The sequence below is a fragment of the Alternaria dauci genome, chromosome 2 (genome assembly GCF_042100115.1).
Source record: "Alternaria dauci strain A2016 chromosome 2, whole genome shotgun sequence".
NCBI classification, from domain to species: domain Eukaryota; kingdom Fungi; phylum Ascomycota; class Dothideomycetes; order Pleosporales; family Pleosporaceae; genus Alternaria; species Alternaria dauci.
In genome coordinates, this window is record NC_091273.1 from 2,863,358 (window position 1) to 2,883,659 (window position 20,302).

Below are 20,302 nucleotides of genomic sequence, written 5' to 3' on the forward strand. Positions count from 1 at the left end.
ATGAGGTACCACGAACATGGACGGGTTGTTATACGGCAATATAGCTGCATCAGGAAGAATTTTTAATTCGTAGTGAAATGGTATCACGACTCAGGATGGTCAGTCGCCAGTACAATGAATCAAGTGGCTTGCAGTTTCCCCACACCACTGCTCCGTTGGTCCCTGTTTTCGCCTCGGCACTTGTTGCCAATCTTTTCGCATCATGCGTTCCCACCCTTTCGGACCGTTCCTAGGCCTCCTGCTCAAGGTGAAGCCGTCCAAACGTTGTGCTACCAAGGAAATGAATGTAAACGATGACGTCATTATACAGCTGTTACGCGCGTGCGCCTGACGGGGCTGAGACCACATGCCATGCAGCCGCCGCTATGGGGATAGTTCTAGACTGTTGAACCGCATACACTTGCGCTTCTTCTGAGAGCAGACTTTGACTACCCCTCCAGGAGTCCAAGTTTGTTTCGAGCCAACCGTCCAACCAGCACTGGAAATTGGAGCAAAGCAAAGAGCAGTGGACAAAATGGCGCAACAACTGCAGCCGACATGGCCTCAGCAGAGACCCGCATACAACGATACAATCCTTACCATCACACACAGCAGTTGTGCGGATCCGTACGTACTCTGGGACAAGGGCACATACTACATGACCTTCACCTGCGGCGGTCATATCGAGATCTGGTCTGCAGACTCGTTGTTCGACTTTGAAAAGAAGTGCAAAAAGAACGTAATCTGGCGTCCTCCGCCAGACCAGCCCTACTCCGCCGACCTATGGGCGCCCGAACTGCACTCCATCCACGGCCGGTGGTATGTCTACTTCGCGGCTGACGACCCCAAGCATGGCAACAAGTCGCACCGCATGTACGTCCTTGCGGGCCCACCATCCGAGGAAGACCCTCTCGAACCGAGTAAATGGAACTTTTTCGGCCGTCTAGGCGGTCTCCCCGAACACCAATGGGCAATCGACGGCACAGTCATTACGCTCAGCGGCTCTATGCTCTTCGTCTACTCCGGCTGGCCCCTGGGTACACACGCCGACGAATCTCGCCAGGAAATCTTCATCATCGAGATGGTGTCGCCAACAGAATGTACAGGCCATCCTATCCGCATCAGCACGCCAGACCTGCAGTTTGAATTCTCGGGCAGCAGCGGCATCAACGAGGGTCCGCAGTTCCTCTGCTCGCCTGATGGCCGTTGGATGGGCATCGTGTATAGCTGCGCGGGCAGCTGGACTCACGAGTACAAGATGAATATCTTGTACTACACCGGCGGGCACCCTCTCGATCCGCATTCTTGGGCTAAATCCAATAGACCGCTTCTGAAGGCTGCTCGCGACGATTCTCCGCCGTATGGTCCGGGTCACGGAAACTTTGTCCTAGTTAATGGCCCCGGTGGTCCAGAAGTCTGGGGCGTTTTCCATGCTACAGATGCGAAAACGGGGTGGGAAGGACGTAAAGCGCGCATCATGCGCGTGGGGTGGGGCCAGGGAGGGCCGTTTATGGGTTCTGGTGAGTGTGGAAGGTGTTGTGGTGAGATTGAGCATTTTATCCAAGGTTGTCCTGGAGGCGCTTGTGGGGGGAAAGGGCATTGTGGTGGTGCTGGGGGTGCGGGTGGAGGGTTCCTGGAGCCGGGGCATCAGGGCGGGAACTCGACGGATGATATTAAGAGGGAGGTTAAGAATCTGATTAAAGGTGGGAAAGGTCTTGTTAGTAAGTTCCTCAAGTAGGATTTACGGGGTGTCAGGTATTTGCAGACTCGGGAGTAGAGGCCGCTGTAATTGTTTGCGTTTCAGCAAAAGGTGATATTTTGCAGAAGAGAAAATAGTGCGCAAGTCGTGGATGCGAGTATTCCAATTCTCTTCCAACCATCTCCCCACCAATTCGTCTCTTAGCGACCGAAACGCCAAATACCGTGCTTCTCCGTACTCGGTAGGTTCGCCCCCGCTTCGTGGAGTTGCGGGAAACCGCCGGAATGCCGCCGACCCTGCACGCGAGTACATCGAAAGGGGACTGGCACCACGCTAACATCTTGAACCACTGTAGTCTAGAGCACTGCTATTGCCGCCATTTGTATCCGGACGCTGTCAAGTTGTATTGTTGGGTCAATAGGAGAGGTTGTACGGTTACGCGCTGTCAATACAGCCCTGAGGATGAGGAGGGCGCAAGGACCCTGACCAAGGCACGTAGCCAGGTTGTTTCAGCAGTCTCCGTGGGTTTATTAGCTTCTAAGGTCATTACTAAACAGGTACTTTGACCTCGGTCGTTTACGTTCTGCGGCGGCAAAACATACACACGGTACGAGACGAACCCCGCAGGTAGAATCCACTACCGTCTTTCACGTTACGGATTCGGAACACCACGATTCCGCAGCCAATACGCGAAACGCAAGACTCCGGGGCATGTAGTAACTCGATGCGCTAATTTGCCATGTTTACCATGCCAGCAACGCAGGAATTCGGGTTCTCGTTAAACCGGTCCCTTGACCCGCTACGTTTGCCATGTCTGCTTGAAGCAGTGAATATATAGACGAGCTGGTCCTTCATATATCTCACAATCACGAACACGGCACAGACACAGTACGAGGACTTTCGGAGCTACTAGTAACTTTAGCAGAAACTATTACTACCATGGCCAAAGTCCAAGGAACCTGCGATCCCCGCTTCGCCAAACTCAAAGACCTCTTTCAGTCCTATCTCGACTCTGGAGAAGAGCTCGGCGCCTCTGTCTGCGTCAACCTCGACGGCAAAGATGTCGTCGATCTCTGGGGCGGCCACGCAGATGCAGCTCAAACCCGCCCGTGGGAGAAAGACACTGTAACGTGTATCTGGTCCTCTACCAAGACTGTCACCGCCTTGGCAGCCCTGGTATGCATTGACCGCGGGCTGCTCGATCCAAACGAAAAGGTGTCAAAATACTGGCCTGAATTCGCTGCAAATGGCAAGGAAGGTGTGGAAGTCCGACATTTTCTCTCGCACGCGGCTGGACTGGGTGGATGGGAGGAGACCATCACCATAGAGGATATGTGCAACATTGAAAAGAGCACGAAGCTCCTCGAGCAGCAAGCGCCCTGGTGGGAGCCCGGTACAGCAACTGGTTACCATGCCTTCACAATGGGCCACCTCATCGGCGAATTGATTCGTCGCGTAACAGGAAAGCGACTCCAAGACTTCATCGCTGAAGAGCTTGTTCGCCCCCTCGGTGCGGACTTCCAACTTGGCATTCCCGAGAAGGAGTGGAACAGGGCTGCTGATATCATTCCTCCGCCAGCGGTCCCAATAGAGGAGATTCAGGCTATGCTGCCCAACCCAAGCAGCCTCATGTTCAAGACTTTCGCCAAAAACCCTGGTATTGACGCCAATTGGGCCAACCAAGCCGTCTGGAGAAACTCTGCTATCGGCGCAGCAAATGGGTTCAGCAACGCCCGCGGTCTTGTTCGCCTCCTCTCTGTCGTCTCTCTGCAAAACAGTTCCTTCCTCTCCTCCAAAACTATTGACCAAATCTTCTCAACACAGCAAGAGGGCCTCGATCTCATTATGCCATCAAAGCTCCATTTTGGACTCGGCCTCGCGTTGCCTGGTGAAGGAACCATCATGGCGAATTTACCTCAGGGACGCGTGGGGAGTTGGGGTGGATGGGGTGGAAGTCAGATCGTCGCTGATGCAGATAGGAAGTTGACGATTGGCTATGTGATGAATAAGATGGCGGCGGCTGGGCTGGGGCAGGAGGACGGTGGCAAGGGCGGTATGGGCAGTGCCAGGGCTAAAGCGTTTATCGCGGCGGCCTATGAAGCACTTGGGGTTGAGACTTGAGATATGACTCCTTGCTTTGAATCGTGGAAAATCCAAGCCCTATAGCTTTCAGCGTTCTCCTGCTGATGTTGTTGTTGCTACTGCTGTTGCTGCTGGTTAACAACCTCTTTTGGCCATGCCATCCATTCGGCCCAGTACGGCCCTAGACAGTCATCGACCACACCGACGATACTCCTTCCGCAACTGTCTGTCCACCAATCTTTGCAAATCTGTTCTAGTAATGCACCAAAGTATGCAAAGATGAGCAAGGCCAAAGGCTGTCTTTGCCGCTGTAGCCTGAAGTACTCCTTGGGCACTACTGATAACCAGACAAACGGCTGTACCGATGGAAAAAGATATCGTAAATTAGCCAAAGTGTCTGTTTGAGACGTAGAAAGAGATCTTGAGTAACTTACAGCGGACCAGCCACCATTGTATCCCCATTCTTCTTGTTGCTCTTCCCAAGTGTTCTGGAAATGTACCTCCCACGTACTCACCTTTCTCAGCAAGTACAAGGTCTCGTCGTAAATTGCCTTGTTGTCGTCGTCTGCCCATGTTTGTTGGATGCGCAGCAGGTGTTCGTCATTCGGTCCAGGGTTCACGTCAGGATCCATAGTTTCCCAGTCCTTCACATGAAGTGTTGACCGCAAAGGTCCCTCTCTGAGATAATTATACACAGGATGTATCACGGCCGCTACACCGTGGACGAGGGGTATCCATTCTGCACCTAGGATACGCGACGTACGAGCTGAAGTGCTGCTATTGGCATTGTCATCATCATGCTGTAGGTCGACCATCTCGTCTGAAAGTTTAGAAAATGTACAAAAGGCGTACAAAAACATAAGTGACGAAGTGGCGAATATTGCATCAGCGTTGTCTGCCCGGATGGAGTAGGTGTCCGCCCTGAACCCGCTAAGAGCAAGCGTGTGGTGGTGCGCTGCAATGTGTAGGTTTGCGCGCCTATTGCTTGGGTAAAGATAGGCAATATGTAAAGCCGAGAGGCTGACGATACCATGCATCATGTACGCGTGGTTATATGCGAGTTCTGGAAAGACATCCCGCCAAAGGTGGTTGACTGCTGGCACACCGGGTAGTAAGGAATAGCTCGTGGCGATCGTCCAATGATGCAACAAAGACATGTCTTTGAGCGAAAAGGAAGGGATAATCTTCGTTTCTGAACATGGTGTGCTCGCTGCGAAAGGGTCGTTTTGGGGTGTAGTTATGTGTAGTAATGCATCCGGTGTTGTTGATGGTGGTCTGGGAGACGCCGCGGCTCCGTTTGAGCTTTTGGCCCGCCGTGGCACCGACTCTGGATACACACATGCAACTTCATGCCGGACGCAGTGCGAACATCGCGGCTTTCCTTCGTCGCACTACGTGGTCTGTCAGAACAGATGTTCGCATGTAAGATGAGCCATACCTTGATTCGGCGACGTTTACAAGTGCCACAGCCGGTCCGCGATTTCGTATGAGCTTTTCTTTTCAAAGCCATCGAATCTGGCCAATTGCAGTCCTCGCTTGGCTTGTTGCTTAAGAAAAGGAGTGGAAGAGTTACACCGGCGAGGGGGAGGTAAACGAGAAACGAAGAACGAAATACGCAGCCGGGGAGCCCGCATTAGAACTATTGGCGAAACCACGACGAGTCTAACCCGTTATGGCTTGGCCGACAGGGTTATGGCTGGTTGTACTAACGGACAAGTCCGTTCCTTCCAAACAAGATCAATTTGCAACACCCGCAGACTACAGTCGGCTATGCGACCCACTGGAGACCTCTTTATGTATCCATAATTCATTCGAACTTAGCAAGTACGAGACCGAAAAGCGACGCTACACTCTCGTGGAACCTAGCAAGTATGCCTCCTAATAGTGTCTAAAACCCCAAATCCATGCCAGAACAATTGAACGCCTTGTAAATGCTGAGCATCTCTTCCACCGCCAAAAATGGTACTGCAAAGAGTCCCGTCAAATCGAGAGCATCAAGCTCTCTCATACAGCCCAATGATCTCGCTATCCAACTTTTTCGCTGCCCCATAGTTCGTCCCAAACACGTCGTCCGCGCGTACAAAATGGAACAAGACCTGCACCACGAACATGGGCAGAGTGTCGAATATGTACATGTAAGCCTCGTGAGAAGCCAGGTAACCGCTGTGACCCTGCGCAAACTCGATGACGCGAAAGATGCAACGGAGGATGATGACGACGGCCGCGATGGCGAGAAGTTTGTACTATCATATTATTAGTGTATGTTCCTCTTAAGAGGAGAGAAAGAGTGAGACTTACCAAAGCCGGCCACCCATACTTTCCATACTGCGGGACAGTATGTCTCTGTGGCGAACTCCTCATCCTCATATAAAAGATGACACTAATCACCACAAAGAACCCAAAAAAGAGCAACTGCACAAACAGTCCGAGCAACATGATCTTCTGACCCGTGTCTGCCATACTAACCTGCGCCATCATGCCTCCTCCACCGGCCTGCATGAAGAAGGCGATGACATCACCGCAGACAAAGATCTTGGTTACGCGTGTGGGGCGGATGATGGATGCGTGCTCGGCGTTTACAAAGACGACGAGGCGTCCGTAGATCATGTAGATTGTTGCGGCGTAGAGCGAGGGAGGTAGGATGATGAAGAGCGATTGCATGATGTAGGGCCCTAGTTCGGAGGGGGACTTGCTAGAGAGGTAGCGGGATATGTAACCGGCTGCCATCACTGGTAGAGCGTTAGTTCGTTACGGGTCCTTGAAGGGAGGAAATGGTGAATGTAGGTAAGGGAAAAGTGAACATACTTATTGCTCCGACGACGAATGCAGTATAAAACCATGCTCGCCCCCTGATCATCTGGAAAAGATGATACAGTGCGCTTAGACCGAAGAGGCCGGAAAAGAGAATGGCACCGATTTCGCTGGGGGTGTATGGATAGATTCCATTGTTTACGGCTTCGGAATGTGTGTCGCCTGCCATCGTGGCGTTCTCGAGAGGACTCCCAACTGAGGACGACTGAGAGTACAATGAAACGGGGCTGAGAAGAAGCAAGCACCTCGTGTAGAAGAAGGGTAACCGTTACAGACGAGCGTAGAGAAAGAAGAAAAATCGTGTGTAACAAAAGGAGCAGATAGAAGCAGATGAAGTGAATGTGTGGTTTGCAAGACTCATCAGCATGCAGTACCATTCCTCCTTATACAACTGAAATCCTGCTCGCAAGTGGCACCCAAAGCGCACAAGCCTGTGTAACGATCCACCGCGAGACGAATACGCGGATAGCCCTACGGCGGCATGAGCCCGTGCGCTCAGGAACAAGATGCGGGATCCACTTTCCCGTACTCTGAAACCCCTGCATCGCCCGTTACCTGGGCTCCGGCGCTAACGGAATACGCAATACGGTGCAGAATCTAGAAGATTGGATGTTTCGAGCATTTGATGCCATACCTCTAAGCCTTCTTACATGACGTTGCTATTACTGCGCCACTGCTCGAAAGTACGGATTGGAGAATTCCGCGACTCCTTACATTATCCCCCTCCATTATTCCTCCAAATGTTCTATGTCACGCCTCTAAACGGTGAAGCGATCCATACCCACAGTGACGCTCGACTGCTCAGGTCGCCAGCGCGCATTCTCTATTTCCGCTTGTGTGAGCCCGTCAAAAGCGGACGCATATTTGCTCATGAGCCATTGTTCTACATGTGACATGTCGGTGTCTCGCACAGCAAACGAATCGACCGACACATCGTCATCTTCTGGCAGCGCGGTTGTGCTGTGGGCCGCAGGACCTTTTGGCACCTCTTCATTCGTTGGAGTTTCTGATTGCGCGGGTGGTAAAGAACCAAGAGGTGGAAAGCTCTCCTCAAAAGATCGCTGGCTCTCCATGCCAGATGTTTCAAGCGATAGTGCGTCCGCAGTATTTGTGGATACATTGGGGTGTTGTGGGGAGGGGCGACTCTCTTCGTCCCTAGAACCGCTGAACAGCGCTGACCACGACGTAGGTTGATCCACAGTAACATTGCTGCTGTCTTTCCTCGGCTTGGAGGTGGCCTCATGTGGCGCTGAGACTTCCACCTTCGTTGATCGTGGTTCTGTGTCGTGCTTTGATGACTTGGCTGATGATACCGGAGCCTTTGCTTTAGCTGGCAGTGGTTTCGAATCGGAGGGCACGCGGCTTGTCGTGTTGGGTACGATGTTGCGATTATTCTTGCGCTGTTTCTGCTTCTGCGGCAAGTTCTTGCGCACTCCAACCTTTTCCCAACTACTCAGGAACCTTACATGATCCTCCTCCTCAGGGTACGCAGAGTTGCCGCCACTGCCATGAAGTGTGCGCTTCTCAGCTAAGATTCCGGCGTACACGTTTGCTACCGGAGCCTTGCAGTTCTGCGCTGCAGGCTCTTCGTCGCTTGAATCTTCTCGAGCGGGATCCTCATTGACTGATGTACTGTCGACGGGATCCTCGTTGATTGATTTACTGTCGACGAGATCTTCAGCTGGCTTCTCGCCAATGCCATCATCTTCATCAATACTATCACGATTGTCGTCCTTTGGTAGTTCGTCTATCGGGGTCCTTGTGCCAGTGGCATCACCGCCATCATTGTCGTCGTTGCCTATGACCGGTGGCTGGCCCTCCTCCGCAACAGATGACTCCAACCACTGAGCAGCCTCGAGTTTCTTTAGCTTCTTCCTCATGTTCTTCCTGTCCTTCTTCGACAGCTTCTGCTCACTCTTCTCATGCGGCTCTGGGACTGCAGGTAAGGACGGGTGTGTCTCGACGGTGGCTGCAGGAGACTGCTGCGGAGATGCCGGTTGCTTCTCAGGTACTGATTGATACGGAGGCGGTTGCTCCTCAGGTAATGCTTGATACTCAGGCGGTTTCTCCTCAGGTACTGGTTGATCCTGAGGCGGGTGCTCCTTTGACACAGCTGGGTCTTCCACCGGCGCGACATTGCTACCACTCTTTGATTTGCTCTTCCTCTTCCTCTTCGATTTCTTCTGTTCGCCCTCTTCAACCAGGCCTTGCGATTTCGGAAGATTGTCCTTCTGCTTCACGACTGATGGCTTTGCCTGTGGGTACTGCAAGGGCACATCCTCTCGAATGTGCCTGAAGAATAACTCCCATAACCCATGACTTCGCGTTGACATTGGCTGAGTACCGTACCCAGGAAAATTGGTCACGTCGTAAGTGCTGTACATCTGAACAAGGCTGTGCCACAGCGTCTCCACCCCAGGATGCCTGCGTTGTACGTACTCGAATAGAGTTTTGCGGGCTTTCGCACCATCCAAACTCAGCTCGTGTATGTCGTGTAGGCCGCCTAGAAGTTTAGCATCGATCCAGGTGAATGATGAAGAGCCAGTGGTCAGAGGTCGAACGTAGACTTCAAGTGCTTTGAGCGCATGACCAAGCAAGGGACCGACATAATTGAACTGCGGATTGTGCAGTATACCTCGAGCTTGTGCTACCGCATCTCGCTTGACTCTCTCGCGAATCGTTGTAGGTATCCTTTTGATCCTCTCATACGCTCCAATGTTTATCTCTACAGTGGCGTGTATTGCACACCATAGAAGTTCGAAAGGCTTGAGATTGGGTCGTCTGCGGGTCAGAAAAAGGATAATATTTTCCATGTCCTTAGCGTACCAAGGAGCCATGACTGTCCTGGCATCTCGATACTCTTCATTGAGAGCGAAGGCTACCTGCAATGGGATGCCAACAAGTAGGTTGCGTTCCAGTAGGAGCGGTAGAACATTGTCGGTCATATGGTCTGCAGGAAAGAGGAAGTTGAAAAAGATGGTGGCAGGGTGGATGCTGGCCGTCCACACAACTTTGTCATCAATGATCTCAAAAGAGCCGTCCCAAAGGTCGGAACAGTCCTTGTTGAACAGTGACATGCTCAGAACACAGTCCCTAGCCCGCGATCGGGGATTCCGTAGCTCCAGAGGTAGTTTGTCCAGAAATGGGAGTATTAAATTGTACTATCTCTTCAAATCCTTCTCTTCTGTATTTGAAGGGACGTCTGGCCTTTGGGCGGCAGTGTTCAGACACAATGTGTCTTGTCCAAACATGGGTCCAGAAGTTGTTGCTGAGCCAACTGAGGACGAGTTCACAGGCGGTGCATCCTGATCTGCTGCAACCTCCGGTGCTGGATTCCCAGATGATCCGTAATCAGGCGATGCTTGGTGGAGCTGCGACAGTTCGACGAGTGCCGCACGAAACGCGCGTTGGGCTTTTTTGTAGCGCGCATTGCGGTATATCTCCTGAACTTTAAGATAGGTATAATTCTCCACAGGCAACGGCCAGTATCCGTCGGCGATATAGCGGCATGTCCGCAACTCCAAGGAACCTCGATCGGCCTCTGGAACCCCGTCTAGGTAGTTTGTGATGAACTCGCCTATTGGCAGCAGCTTCTCCTTAAGAGCCTGAGCGTGCGACCTGGTATCAGAACTTGGGTTCTGGAGCGGCAAATTCTCGGGCGTCAGCGCTTTCAGCTCCTGCAGGTCCTTGAGGATGGGTGCTAGTATGTCGCTTGGTGAGGTGTGCGCGCCTTCGCGAGCTTGCGACGCCATCTGCGCTCTGCGGCGATCAGCGTCTGTGGGCGGCAGGAATCGATTGATGCTGCGGAATAAGCTGCTGAGTCTGAGTGACTGGAGGACAGACTGCATAGGGTCTGGATTGGGTATGACTGCCGGAAGCGATGGGCTATGAATAACTGGTGACTCTGCGATAGCGGGAGAGTCGGTGTGGTCCATGTTCGAGGTCAGCGAAGAGTTGCCTCCCCCTCCGTCATCGTGGAAGCAGCTCCCGGACTGGAGCAGTGGCTGGGTATACAAGGCTGCTTCCTCATCGGGAATTTCAACACGCGGGCCAAACGCCCACCTTATTCCATTCATCTGCGCATCTGCCATTGTTTTCCAACTCCAGGTAAGCGAAAGGAGGACGATGGAAAGGATGGTAGATAACTTGCGGGCCAAGCGGTAGGATGGCATTGGCTTGTTAGAGGTGAGTTGTTATCGGGCCACGTGCTTAGTCGGGAAGGCGTGATTGTAGCAAGCGGTTTGGGTGAGGTCGCAACTGTGGACCAGATCAGCGTTCGTTTGCTCGGGTGCGCGTGGGCAAGCGACCAAACGCGAGAGATCTCGTAGCGGTGTAAACGAAGAAAACAACAACAATGACAGTGAAAGTAAGAGTAAAAGCTTGGTTACAAAGGTTAATTCAAGGGCTTCCCAAGAACAAAGATGTCTGCATACAATATGATACAATGAATGTGTTCGTCTTGGTGAGCATATCTCGTAAGATGACCGACTCACCCGCTCGTGTCTGCATACAGTGACGAGTCGCTGGACGTCTCCATTGCCTCCTCTGCAAAGACAAGAGCAGTCTTTGGGTATTCGGTGGCGTCCATGCGGGCTAAGCATCTTCGCAGTAGGGCTGTGCGCTGTCATGTAGATTATCATCCAGGATACTTGTAAGCCATCAAGGCATGGTATCCCTGAGAAGGCGTAACGAGGTAATTGCGTACTACCGTCAGCCCGAGATCCCCCGGCCTTCTCTCCAGCCGATAGGTATGAGTGCCGCTGCGACCTGTCCCACACCCCTCTCGGTTGCGAGTAGGTTGAACTGCGCCGCCGCATTCCTCGTATCCTGAACCTCTAGTCGTATGCCCAAACCGTTGAGGTACGTGCGAACCGCAGGCGCGAGAGGGATAGTATTGGGACCGGTGCCGATGATGAGTAGATCTGCCGCGTTGCCGTCAGTCCCCATTGTTACCAGATGCTTGTGGGGGAGACTGTAAGCATACCAGGCTTTGGATACAGCAACTCCAGCACTCCCCACGCCTGCTCGGGCACTTCCCATTGACCCTTTGCATTCAGCAGTCTGCCCGTCATCATGTCATCTCCTGTGCCGCCTTGGCCAACAGTACCCTCTTTCCTTACTTCGCGTAGCCATGGCCGCCATCGATATGCTTCACCGCCTATTAGCAGAATTCCGCACCCACTGATGCGCATCTGGTTGTTGAGTGCGAAGCCATCGCCGGTGCAGGCATCGATTGACGTAGCAGGCGCGACTGTGTTTCGGAGGACGTCGAGGGCGCTGAAGTCGGTCTGTGTGTCTTCGTTGCTCTTGGGGCCACGATCGCGTGTTTTCGGGGGTTTGGATTGGAGGAGGGCGGGGCGTGTCGAGTGTAGGGAGCGTGCTTGTCGTGCTGATGCGACGGCCGAGAGCTTATGCTTTGGCAAATTGCGACATGATGCTTGGGCTGTACATCTTGAAAAGACACGCGTGCATTGCAGTAGACTTCGCTCCATGGTTGTTGTATGCAATTGATTGTGATGGCGTATTGCTATGTGCATGCCGAAAGTTATGCTAAAGGCCGTGATCGATGCTGTCATCGATGCACGGAGAGCTTGGACCAGCCACCACGCGAGGCATCTCCATACAGCATGCCTCGCCTTGCACTCCTTCGCCCCTCGCATGTTTCTAACCATATGTACACCCGTACGCTCATGTGACTGTTCCATACAATGAGCCTTGCGATGGCATGAGTCTCCAAACGATGAGCGTGTGGGCCCTCATTCCTTTGCCCACTGTTCCACCCTTAGCCACCCCTTGCGAGAGCTGATGATCTTAAAATAGGCAGTAGTACTTAGCAGCCTCTATCGATCCATCAACGGCCATGCCAGGTATCTTGACATTCCTCCTTATCATCTGAGTCGAATGCCGAAGAAAGTTCGTTACAGTCCAATCCCTCGGACGCGAATTTCTTCGCCAACGTCGTTCTTTTCTCCTCGTGCGATCTCTCAAATGACGCCATAAGCTCTGAACTAGTGTTCACTCGCCTCGGTACTTGCCTGCGAAACTGGATAGGCGCTGTGGTCGGCTTCGGTCTGGCATCTCCATCTTGCTCGCTCGCTGTTGCACGGCGCATGTCTGTTCCTCGCTTTCGCTTGCGATGGTCCTCGACACGAAACACCATGCGATGCAAGATGAGCTCTGGCTGATCCGCGCCCAAGTAGCACCGTTCGTCTGCCGGCGGGTTGTACGTGGGCGTCATGCCGCGATCTCTCAAGAGGTTTGAAACCTTTAGCTCCTCGGCCGGTGTGGTTTGTTTTGGTGCCGTGCTGAAGCCACTCCAATTAGGTGAGCCGATAGTACTGCAGCTGGGAGGCATTGCTGAGAAGCTTATCGTAGAGTCGAGCAGCTCGCGTAAATATGCATTGCTGGAAGAGAAGTGCGTGCTATCGTGCTGGTGGGTAGACGACCCAAATTCTGGCTCGTATAGGAGGAAGTTTTGGGAGAACATGCTGGGTTGTTTCGCTAAATCTGAAGGATTTCGTGGTAATCTGGATGTCTTGGAGATTCAGCTCACAGCTCACGGTACAAATCTGCGACGACGACACGGGCTTGGTGTTTGGAGCAGTTGGAAGCTGAGGTTGGTGAGTCTGGAGCAGGATCATGGAAGTTTCTGCTGCCATGAGCTTTAGAATTTTCTGGTGAAGGAGAAACAATGCGTGTGGCTGATAGCGATTCTCTATTGTCCTGGTCCATTGTCCGCATCCTCACCACCCACGGCATGCGGTCGCGTTCACCTGTCAAGCTGTCCAATAGGACAAGGCCAAAATCAAAGCCATACCGCCACGTTCACTTTTCGGTGACAGAGTCAACGGTTACGGCGAGGTATTTATGATCTCGTGGGGAGTCTTGGGAAGAGTAGAGGGTGAGTTGTGTGGTAGCTGTTCGTTGTATGGAGTGGAAGCAAACTGCGATAGGCACTCACTGGCGCCCACTGTTTGTACGCGCTTCTAGAAACACCCCCACGAGGCCCAAAATCATTCAACCAGAATGGGCAACTCACAGTGCAGCAACCACGCACTACTGTCACCGGATCCGCCACGTTGGAGTCCTCGCATCGCCAGCGATGAATGGCCTTTACTCCATACCGAACCCCGGCGAGAGGATTCGTTGCAGCAGCCTCAGCCTATCTCGTCTTGCTCGGGCATGTACACGATGGTGCTCTAGACCCCAGAAATGGCTTGTTGGTTTCGCGGCTTCTACGACTGGCAAGAGCTTTTGACTTGTTGCGTCATGTATCACAGGAGATCACGTTACCCCCGTGCGCTCTTTCCTCATCAACACACAGCACCCAGCTTCTCACTTTTCTGCTCGCCGTGTCTGCCTAATCAACCCCACTCAGCCCAGCAGTCAACGACTTGACTTGCTCTCCTCCAACGTGATACCCCATGGCAGACATGCCTTCCAACGGGTATGTGTTGTCCTAGATCACTTGGTTGTCGTAGTGTCTTTACTGACCGGCCAACAGACGCAGAGGCCACGTCTTTTCAACGGTGAAGAGCCGGAAGAGCAGTGGTGGCAAGAAGGGCAATAGATCACCTAGCGAAAAGAGTACGACCAAGTCCGGGATCATTCATTGCTACTTCCTCGAGTTGCCTGCCGGTACGTCCCTCTTTCTTTTGCCTGCCATCCAAACCGCTAACGAGCCGCAGAGATCCGCAATCGCATATACCACTTCGCCAGGGGAAAGGTGTATGATGAGTGTCTGACACCACCACTGCTGCGCAAGGGCTGTAGGACTTCAATTGGAGGCATCGCCAGCCCAAGTCAACTAGGCACTCTGAGCTATCGTGCTCTCACCCAGGTCTGCAAGCAGATTCGATCCGAGTTCCGGCCTATCTGGCTTCGCCAATCGTGCTTCCGCATGAAACTCCCAGCAGTTGCTCAATTCATTACGGCGTACTACCCCAAGGTCGCGGATTACCAGAACGCCCCGAAGCTTCTACTGATTTCTTGGGATCACGGAATGACCGAAGACGAGTTTGGAGAAATTTATGAGGACTATGACGGCCTTGACGAGGGTTCCATGGAGCATGTTCTGACAGACATCACGCTCCTGGTCCGCCTGCGCGCGCATTGCCCCACTTTTACAGCCAAATTCATCTCCCGTCGGATACTCGAGGACGATGTGCCGAATGCGATGTGCTATTACTGCGGACACAGCATTTATTGCACATGTGATAATGGTTGCAACCATGCAGACGCATTCGACCAAGCACGCTGGGAGATGGTGGAAAGCTATCAGTACTTGAAGGGTCTAAACGCATTCCTCACTAACAGCAACGATTTCTGGCTTCAGATGCTCCGCGATAACGTTCGTGTGCGCACTCTCGTCGAGTTCACTTTCGATGTAAACACTGGACGGCCCACGATCTTCGTTCGTTTCTCTCAAAATTACGCTCCCAAGAGCTTCCATCCACACACCATGTATAACGACTCCCTGATCCTTCTCAACCGCCTGGGAATGTTGGATCTCAAGCATGACGAGCTACTTGACTATGTTGTCGGCGAAGCAAATGGCAAACATACGCGTCACTTGGGTGGAATCAATCTGCAGGTGCAATACAACCAAATTCTTCTTGATGGGCCTACCATCGCCAGCTGGAAGAAGGAGAATGAGGCCAATGCATCTATTCCTTGATGGCCTCATTATGAGGTAAAGCGGCGTGCGTCCTGTCATGGGCCAAAGCTCCGCTCTACTCAGCTGTATCCATCACTAAGAACTTACGCAGAAGGTACATGCGTCGATACAGCTTCACATACAAGTAGTGGTGTATACTTTCATCTCAGGCCTAGCCATCTGGGGTATGCTTCAATCAGAACAAGCTTCCTTGTTTAGACGTTGGTTCTTATTTCAGGCGTCGAAAAATGTGCTGATGCACTTGCCGGGATTCAATCAACAGATTTTCCAACGGCATCCAACTCGAGACCAATGCGTGATGTCCGCTTGCAGCTGCGAGTGAACTTGCAACATGTAATCAGTGAAGTGTATGAACTTGGTCAATGCTCCCTCTGAAGAGCATGGTGCCGAACACCCCTCGCCCGGCTCGAGCCGGCCGAACTAAAGCGCATCCTGAACACCCCCACCGCCATCAACCTTGCCACACATCTACAGAGTTTACACCTCCAATAATCACCAAACCCGATAGTGCCAGCGCCGCTACATAATCAGTGAAGATGCAATGAAACGACGCGTCTGAGCTTAATTATGCGCTCAGTCATGCTGAGCTGCTACGATCGGCTTGTTGACTACCCGAATGAAGGATAACGCACAGAGAACCGCTCTGTCGGAGCCTGCCTTTTCAAGACGCTTGTTTAAGGCGGTCTGACGTTTTCAACGGTAGGCGTTGCGCGTGTTACGATGTGGCGCAGATCTTGCGGACTAAGGTGGACGGACGGGTCGTGTTGCCCTGCCTCGGCCCGTCCGGTGAAGAGCCTCTGAACAGGCAAAGGAGGATGCGCACCCTGGTCCAGCTAGGCTCTATCAAGGAGCTCGGCCGACAGTTCGCACGAGGCGCAGAATCGGTATGCCACTGTGTTATCATGCACCAAAAGTCGGTAGCCTATCATATCGCTAACACAGCCGAGCTGAACGCAGTCTTGCTGACTACGGACAGCGTGACGCCTGATCAGACGTCATTGGCTGCAGTTGTGTCCCGTATGGCTTCTGTATCCATGTGCAGTCAGCAACTAGGCAGCATCAGATGGCAAGGTTTCGATGAAGCGCTGCTATGGAGGCCGACATATCAAGGCTGACAAGTTCTGGGCAGACTTGTCAACAATCAAGCCAAGCCTGCAATCAAGCTGAATGTGGTCCCTGCTCATTAGCCTTGTCGATCACCCACAGGCCTATTAGAAAGACGTGCCATCCCTCTATTTAGGTATAGCTATACCTATATATTCTAGGCCGCTAGTGAGCAGGGGCCACATCCAGCTTGATTGCAGCTTGGCTTGATTGTTGACAAGTCTGGTTCTGGGATGTGTTGCTACCCGGGGTATATGTAGCCCAGCTCCTCTCTCCAGACATGCGCAGCTGAACCAAAAATCTCTCGTCGCATCTACCCTCTGCATCACCTGGACTTGTTGATTACCCTACCCAATTCACATACTACCTGGCAAGCTTTAAAGATGGCGTCTGAATCATCGGATTCTCTCCCTATTCCCCAACCTCCCCCACACTTGTTCATTGGTAACCTCGCTGAGATTGACCCCGACAACGCGCCAGCATCTTTGCAGCGGCTTGCGGACATCTATGGCGAGATCTACCAGCTCGACCTTCCAAGACACGATGGCAAACTCATCGTTGTCTCTTCCTATGATACGATCAACGACTGCTTTGATAGCGAAAGGTTTCAAAAGCCCATTAATGCGACCCTGGAGGAGGTACGCGCTTTGACTGGAGACGGTCTGTTCACAGCATACCCCGGTGAAAAGGTAAGTAACAAACACTCCTTCTTGTCGTATATACTAAAAGAGGACCCAGGCCTGGGGTATTGCTCATCGGCTGCTCATGCCGGTGTTTGGACCCATGGGAATCAGGAAAATGTTTGACGGCATGATGGATATTTCAACACAAATGCTGCTTCGATGGGATCGTTTCGGCCCGGAGCGCGAGATAGAATGCAGTGATGACTTCACGAGGTAACCATGACCCCATTCTCGCACGACTTGCCTTTTGGTACTAACAGCTTCGAGGTTGACATTTGACATGATCGGTCTATGTGCATTCGGCTACAGATTCAACAATTTCTATACCGACCGTGCACATCCCTTCGTAGAGGAGATGGTCGAAGTTTTGACCGAGTCCGGAAGAAGAGCCAACCGCACATCTGTTGAAAATAAGCTTCGTGTCTTTGCTGAAACCCAGCGGCAGGAGAACGTGAAGAAGATGCACCAACTGTGCGACCAGATCATTGCAGATCGAATTGCTCATCCGCAGCCAGATGCCAAGGATCTACTGAACCCTATGCTCGAAGGTGTGGATAAGGAGACAGGCGAAAAGATGACAAAAGAATCTGTAAGGTACAACATGGTGACCTTTTTGGTCGCCGGCCACGAGACCACAAGTGGAACCTTGGGTTTCTTGTTCTATCATCTACTCAGGAACCCAGAAAAGTATCTGAGAGCCCAGCAAGAAGTCGACGAAGTACTTGGAGACGGACCGCTTGAACTCAAGCATCTCCCGAAGCTCACCTACATAAAGTTCGCAATCTACGAGGCATTGCGTTTCCTCGGCCCCATTGCAATCAACGGAAAGCAAGCGTTGAAGCCTACCAAGATTGCAGTACGTCCAATTTCCCGCTGATATAGTCTCTATGCTAATGGAAATAAGGGGAAATATCAGGTGCAGCCAGAGGATCAGATCCTGATGAACCTAAGAGGACTCCATCACGACCCCAAGGTCTATGGCGACGATGCTGACGTATTTCGACCCGAGCGTTTTCTGGACGGCGGTTGGGAGAAACTTCCTCCAAATGCATGGAAGGCTTTCGGCGATGGAATGCGCGCTTGCATCGGCAGGACATTTGCTGAGCAAGAGATGATCATGGTTGTCGCACTCATTTTGCAGAAGTTCCAGGTTGAGCTTGCAGATCCCGGTTACCAGCTCCGTATGTGTATCATTTCCCTGATGTACAGGAACATTGCTGATCCAGTTATCCAGATGTATCAGTAACCATTACGCAGAAACCGAAGGACCTGAAGATCAAAGTGCGCAGACGACCTGGACGTACAATGGCTAGTCTGGGTGGCGTTGGGACCAGTACCACTGCTGCTAAGAAGGACGGTGGTGATGAGTCAAGCAAGACTGGAGAATCAAATCCACCTGCCACAGACTTGAAGCCTATTACAGTACTATATGGTTCAAACTCCGGTACATGCAAGTCCTATGCCGAAGACCTGGAGACCAACGCCACACGATACGGATTCAAGGCGAACATAGCCAGTTTAGACTCGGCCACCGAGCATGTTCCTAAAGATCAGCCTGTCGTCATCATTGAACCCTCATACGAGGGTAAGCCAGCCGACAATGCAAAGAAGTTCACTGCATGGCTTGAGAGCAACACGGACCCCAAGCTGCTTGAGGGGGTTCAGTATGCCGTCTTTGGGGTGGGAAATAGCGACTGGACTCATTCGTATCACCGGATTCCTAAACTCACTGATGAGTTGTTTGCGAAGATGGGTGCGAAACAGTTCACTGAGACCGGTCTCGTCAACGTGAAAGAAGATGTCATGGGACCTTGGGAGAAGTGGTCCGAACAGATGTGGAGTGATCTTCGCAAGTCCAGTGGTACTACTACTGAAGTACTCAGAGGACAGCTCCAGGCCGCCATCACACCTCCGAAGTTCGCCACGTACCTTGGAGGTAAGGATATCGGCTACGGTGAAGTCAAGGTCAACAAAGATCTGGGTGGCGGCGAGGTTGGCCTTAGCAAGAAACACATGGAGATTGAACTTCCAGCAGGGACATCGTATCGTTCAGGCGACTACATGGTCATCCTGCCGCTCAACAGCATCTCCAATGTCAGACGGGTCATGAAGCGCTTCGACCTGTCACCTGATGACAACATCCACATCACCGGCACCAACAAGACATTCATCACAACCGAAGCACCAATCTCGATCTTCGACCTGCTAATGACACGTGTGGAACTGGGTACGCCGATCTCGCAAAAGCAACTACAAACTCTTGCAGAAGCGACACCGGAGAACGAAAGGGCCAGGCTACTGGACTTGGCAAGCGACAAGACGTACAAGGAGCAAGTCATACCCAAGCGCTACAGTATCCTTGATATTCTTGAAGACCATCCAGCCTGTCAGCTCCCTTTCGCGGTTTACCTTGACTCACTCAAACCTCTGTCTCCTCGTCAATACAGCATTTCGTCATCGCCGCTCGCCAATGTTGAGTTTATCCAGACAGCTGATGGAAAGACTGGCCAGCGTCTGACTGCATCCTTGACTTACGATGTCCACGACGAGGCCGCATGGAGTGGGGATAATCGCCGCTTCCACGGTGTCGCGTCCACATACCTAGCGGGTCAAGAGCCGGGCGAGAAGATCCGTTGCTTCCCGCGTCAGACAAACATCAACTTTCACCTACCTTCCGACCCGACCGTACCAATCATCATGGTATGCGCGGGCTCAGGTCTCGCTCCTATGCGCGGCTTCATCCAGGAACGCGCAACCATTAAGAAGGCTCGGAACGCGACAGTCGGTCCAGCGATCTTATATTTTGGTTGCCGTCATTACGAGAAGGACTTCATCTACTCTGACGAGTTGAAGCAGTGGGAGGCCGATGGTGTCGTCAGTGTGCGCGGCTGTTTCTCGAAAGTTGCTCCTGAGGGCGAGAAGGCGCAACGGGTGCCGGATCGGATGTGGGACGAGCGGAAGGAGTTGGCCGAGCTATTTGGGAATGGAGGCGCGAAGGTCTTTATCTGTGGTAGTGCGAGCAAGTTGGCAAAGAGCACAGCGGAAGTGTGCATGAAGATTTTCCGGGATACTTTCCCGGGCAAGACGGAACAAGATGCTTTAGAATGGCTGGAGAAGGTCAGGGAGGATAGGTACGTGAGCGATGTGTTCGAGTAGACGAGTTTCACAGTTGAAACTGTTTTCTGGAGACCAGAGACTAGAATTTCGGTACTGTATCTACATAGGACTTGTTGTGTTGCGCCTTGAATTTTAGTGTCGTCCGATTGA

At 52.3% G+C, this 20,302-nt stretch overlaps 8 protein-coding genes across 8 annotated transcripts; 4 read left to right on the forward strand and 4 right to left on the reverse strand.

The window, feature by feature from the left end:
- Window positions 1-417: 417 nt before the first annotated feature.
- On the forward strand, window positions 418-1,717 carry ACET3X_002977 (uncharacterized protein; the record flags this gene model as incomplete). The annotated part of the gene is made up of 1 exon (XM_069449779.1): window positions 418-1,717. Exon 1 carries the CDS (start codon window positions 515-517, stop codon window positions 1,715-1,717), a length of 1,203 nt encoding a protein of 400 aa, XP_069309524.1. The 5' UTR covers window positions 418-514.
- Window positions 1,718-2,558: 841 nt separating this feature from the next.
- On the forward strand, window positions 2,559-5,348 carry ACET3X_002978 (uncharacterized protein). Its single transcript, XM_069449780.1, has one exon. The coding sequence runs from the start codon at window positions 2,618-2,620 to the stop codon at window positions 3,797-3,799; it is 1,182 nt and encodes a 393-aa protein (XP_069309525.1). The 5' UTR covers window positions 2,559-2,617; the 3' UTR covers window positions 3,800-5,348.
- Window positions 5,349-5,754: 406 nt separating this feature from the next.
- On the reverse strand, window positions 5,755-6,740 carry ACET3X_002979 (uncharacterized protein; the record flags this gene model as incomplete). The annotated part of the gene is made up of 3 exons (XM_069449781.1): window positions 5,755-6,003; window positions 6,059-6,489; window positions 6,566-6,740. 3 exons carry the CDS (start codon window positions 6,738-6,740, stop codon window positions 5,755-5,757), a joined length of 855 nt encoding a protein of 284 aa, XP_069309526.1.
- A 589-nt stretch (window positions 6,741-7,329) lies between these two features.
- ACET3X_002980 (uncharacterized protein) lies at window positions 7,330-9,648 on the reverse strand (the record flags this gene model as incomplete). Its single annotated transcript, XM_069449782.1, has 1 exon — window positions 7,330-9,648. One exon carries the CDS (start codon window positions 9,646-9,648, stop codon window positions 7,330-7,332), a length of 2,319 nt encoding a protein of 772 aa, XP_069309527.1.
- An 84-nt stretch (window positions 9,649-9,732) lies between these two features.
- On the reverse strand, window positions 9,733-10,506 carry ACET3X_002981 (uncharacterized protein; the record flags this gene model as incomplete). The annotated part of the gene is made up of 1 exon (XM_069449783.1): window positions 9,733-10,506. One exon carries the CDS (start codon window positions 10,504-10,506, stop codon window positions 9,733-9,735), a length of 774 nt encoding a protein of 257 aa, XP_069309528.1.
- Window positions 10,507-11,281: 775 nt separating this feature from the next.
- ACET3X_002982 (uncharacterized protein) lies at window positions 11,282-12,063 on the reverse strand (the record flags this gene model as incomplete). The annotated part of the gene is made up of 2 exons (XM_069449784.1): window positions 11,282-11,493; window positions 11,556-12,063. 2 exons carry the CDS (start codon window positions 12,061-12,063, stop codon window positions 11,282-11,284), a joined length of 720 nt encoding a protein of 239 aa, XP_069309529.1.
- A 1,941-nt stretch (window positions 12,064-14,004) lies between these two features.
- ACET3X_002983 (uncharacterized protein) lies at window positions 14,005-15,248 on the forward strand (the record flags this gene model as incomplete). Its single annotated transcript, XM_069449786.1, has 3 exons — window positions 14,005-14,018; window positions 14,076-14,209; window positions 14,260-15,248. The coding sequence occupies 3 exons, from the start codon at window positions 14,005-14,007 to the stop codon at window positions 15,246-15,248; spliced, it is 1,137 nt and encodes a 378-aa protein (XP_069309530.1).
- Window positions 15,249-16,735: 1,487 nt separating this feature from the next.
- Window positions 16,736-20,191, forward strand: ACET3X_002984 (uncharacterized protein; the record flags this gene model as incomplete). Its single annotated transcript, XM_069449787.1, has 5 exons — window positions 16,736-17,041; window positions 17,091-17,248; window positions 17,303-17,891; window positions 17,940-18,216; window positions 18,270-20,191. 5 exons carry the CDS (start codon window positions 16,736-16,738, stop codon window positions 20,189-20,191), a joined length of 3,252 nt encoding a protein of 1,083 aa, XP_069309531.1.
- Between the last annotated feature and the right edge of the window lie 111 nt (window positions 20,192-20,302).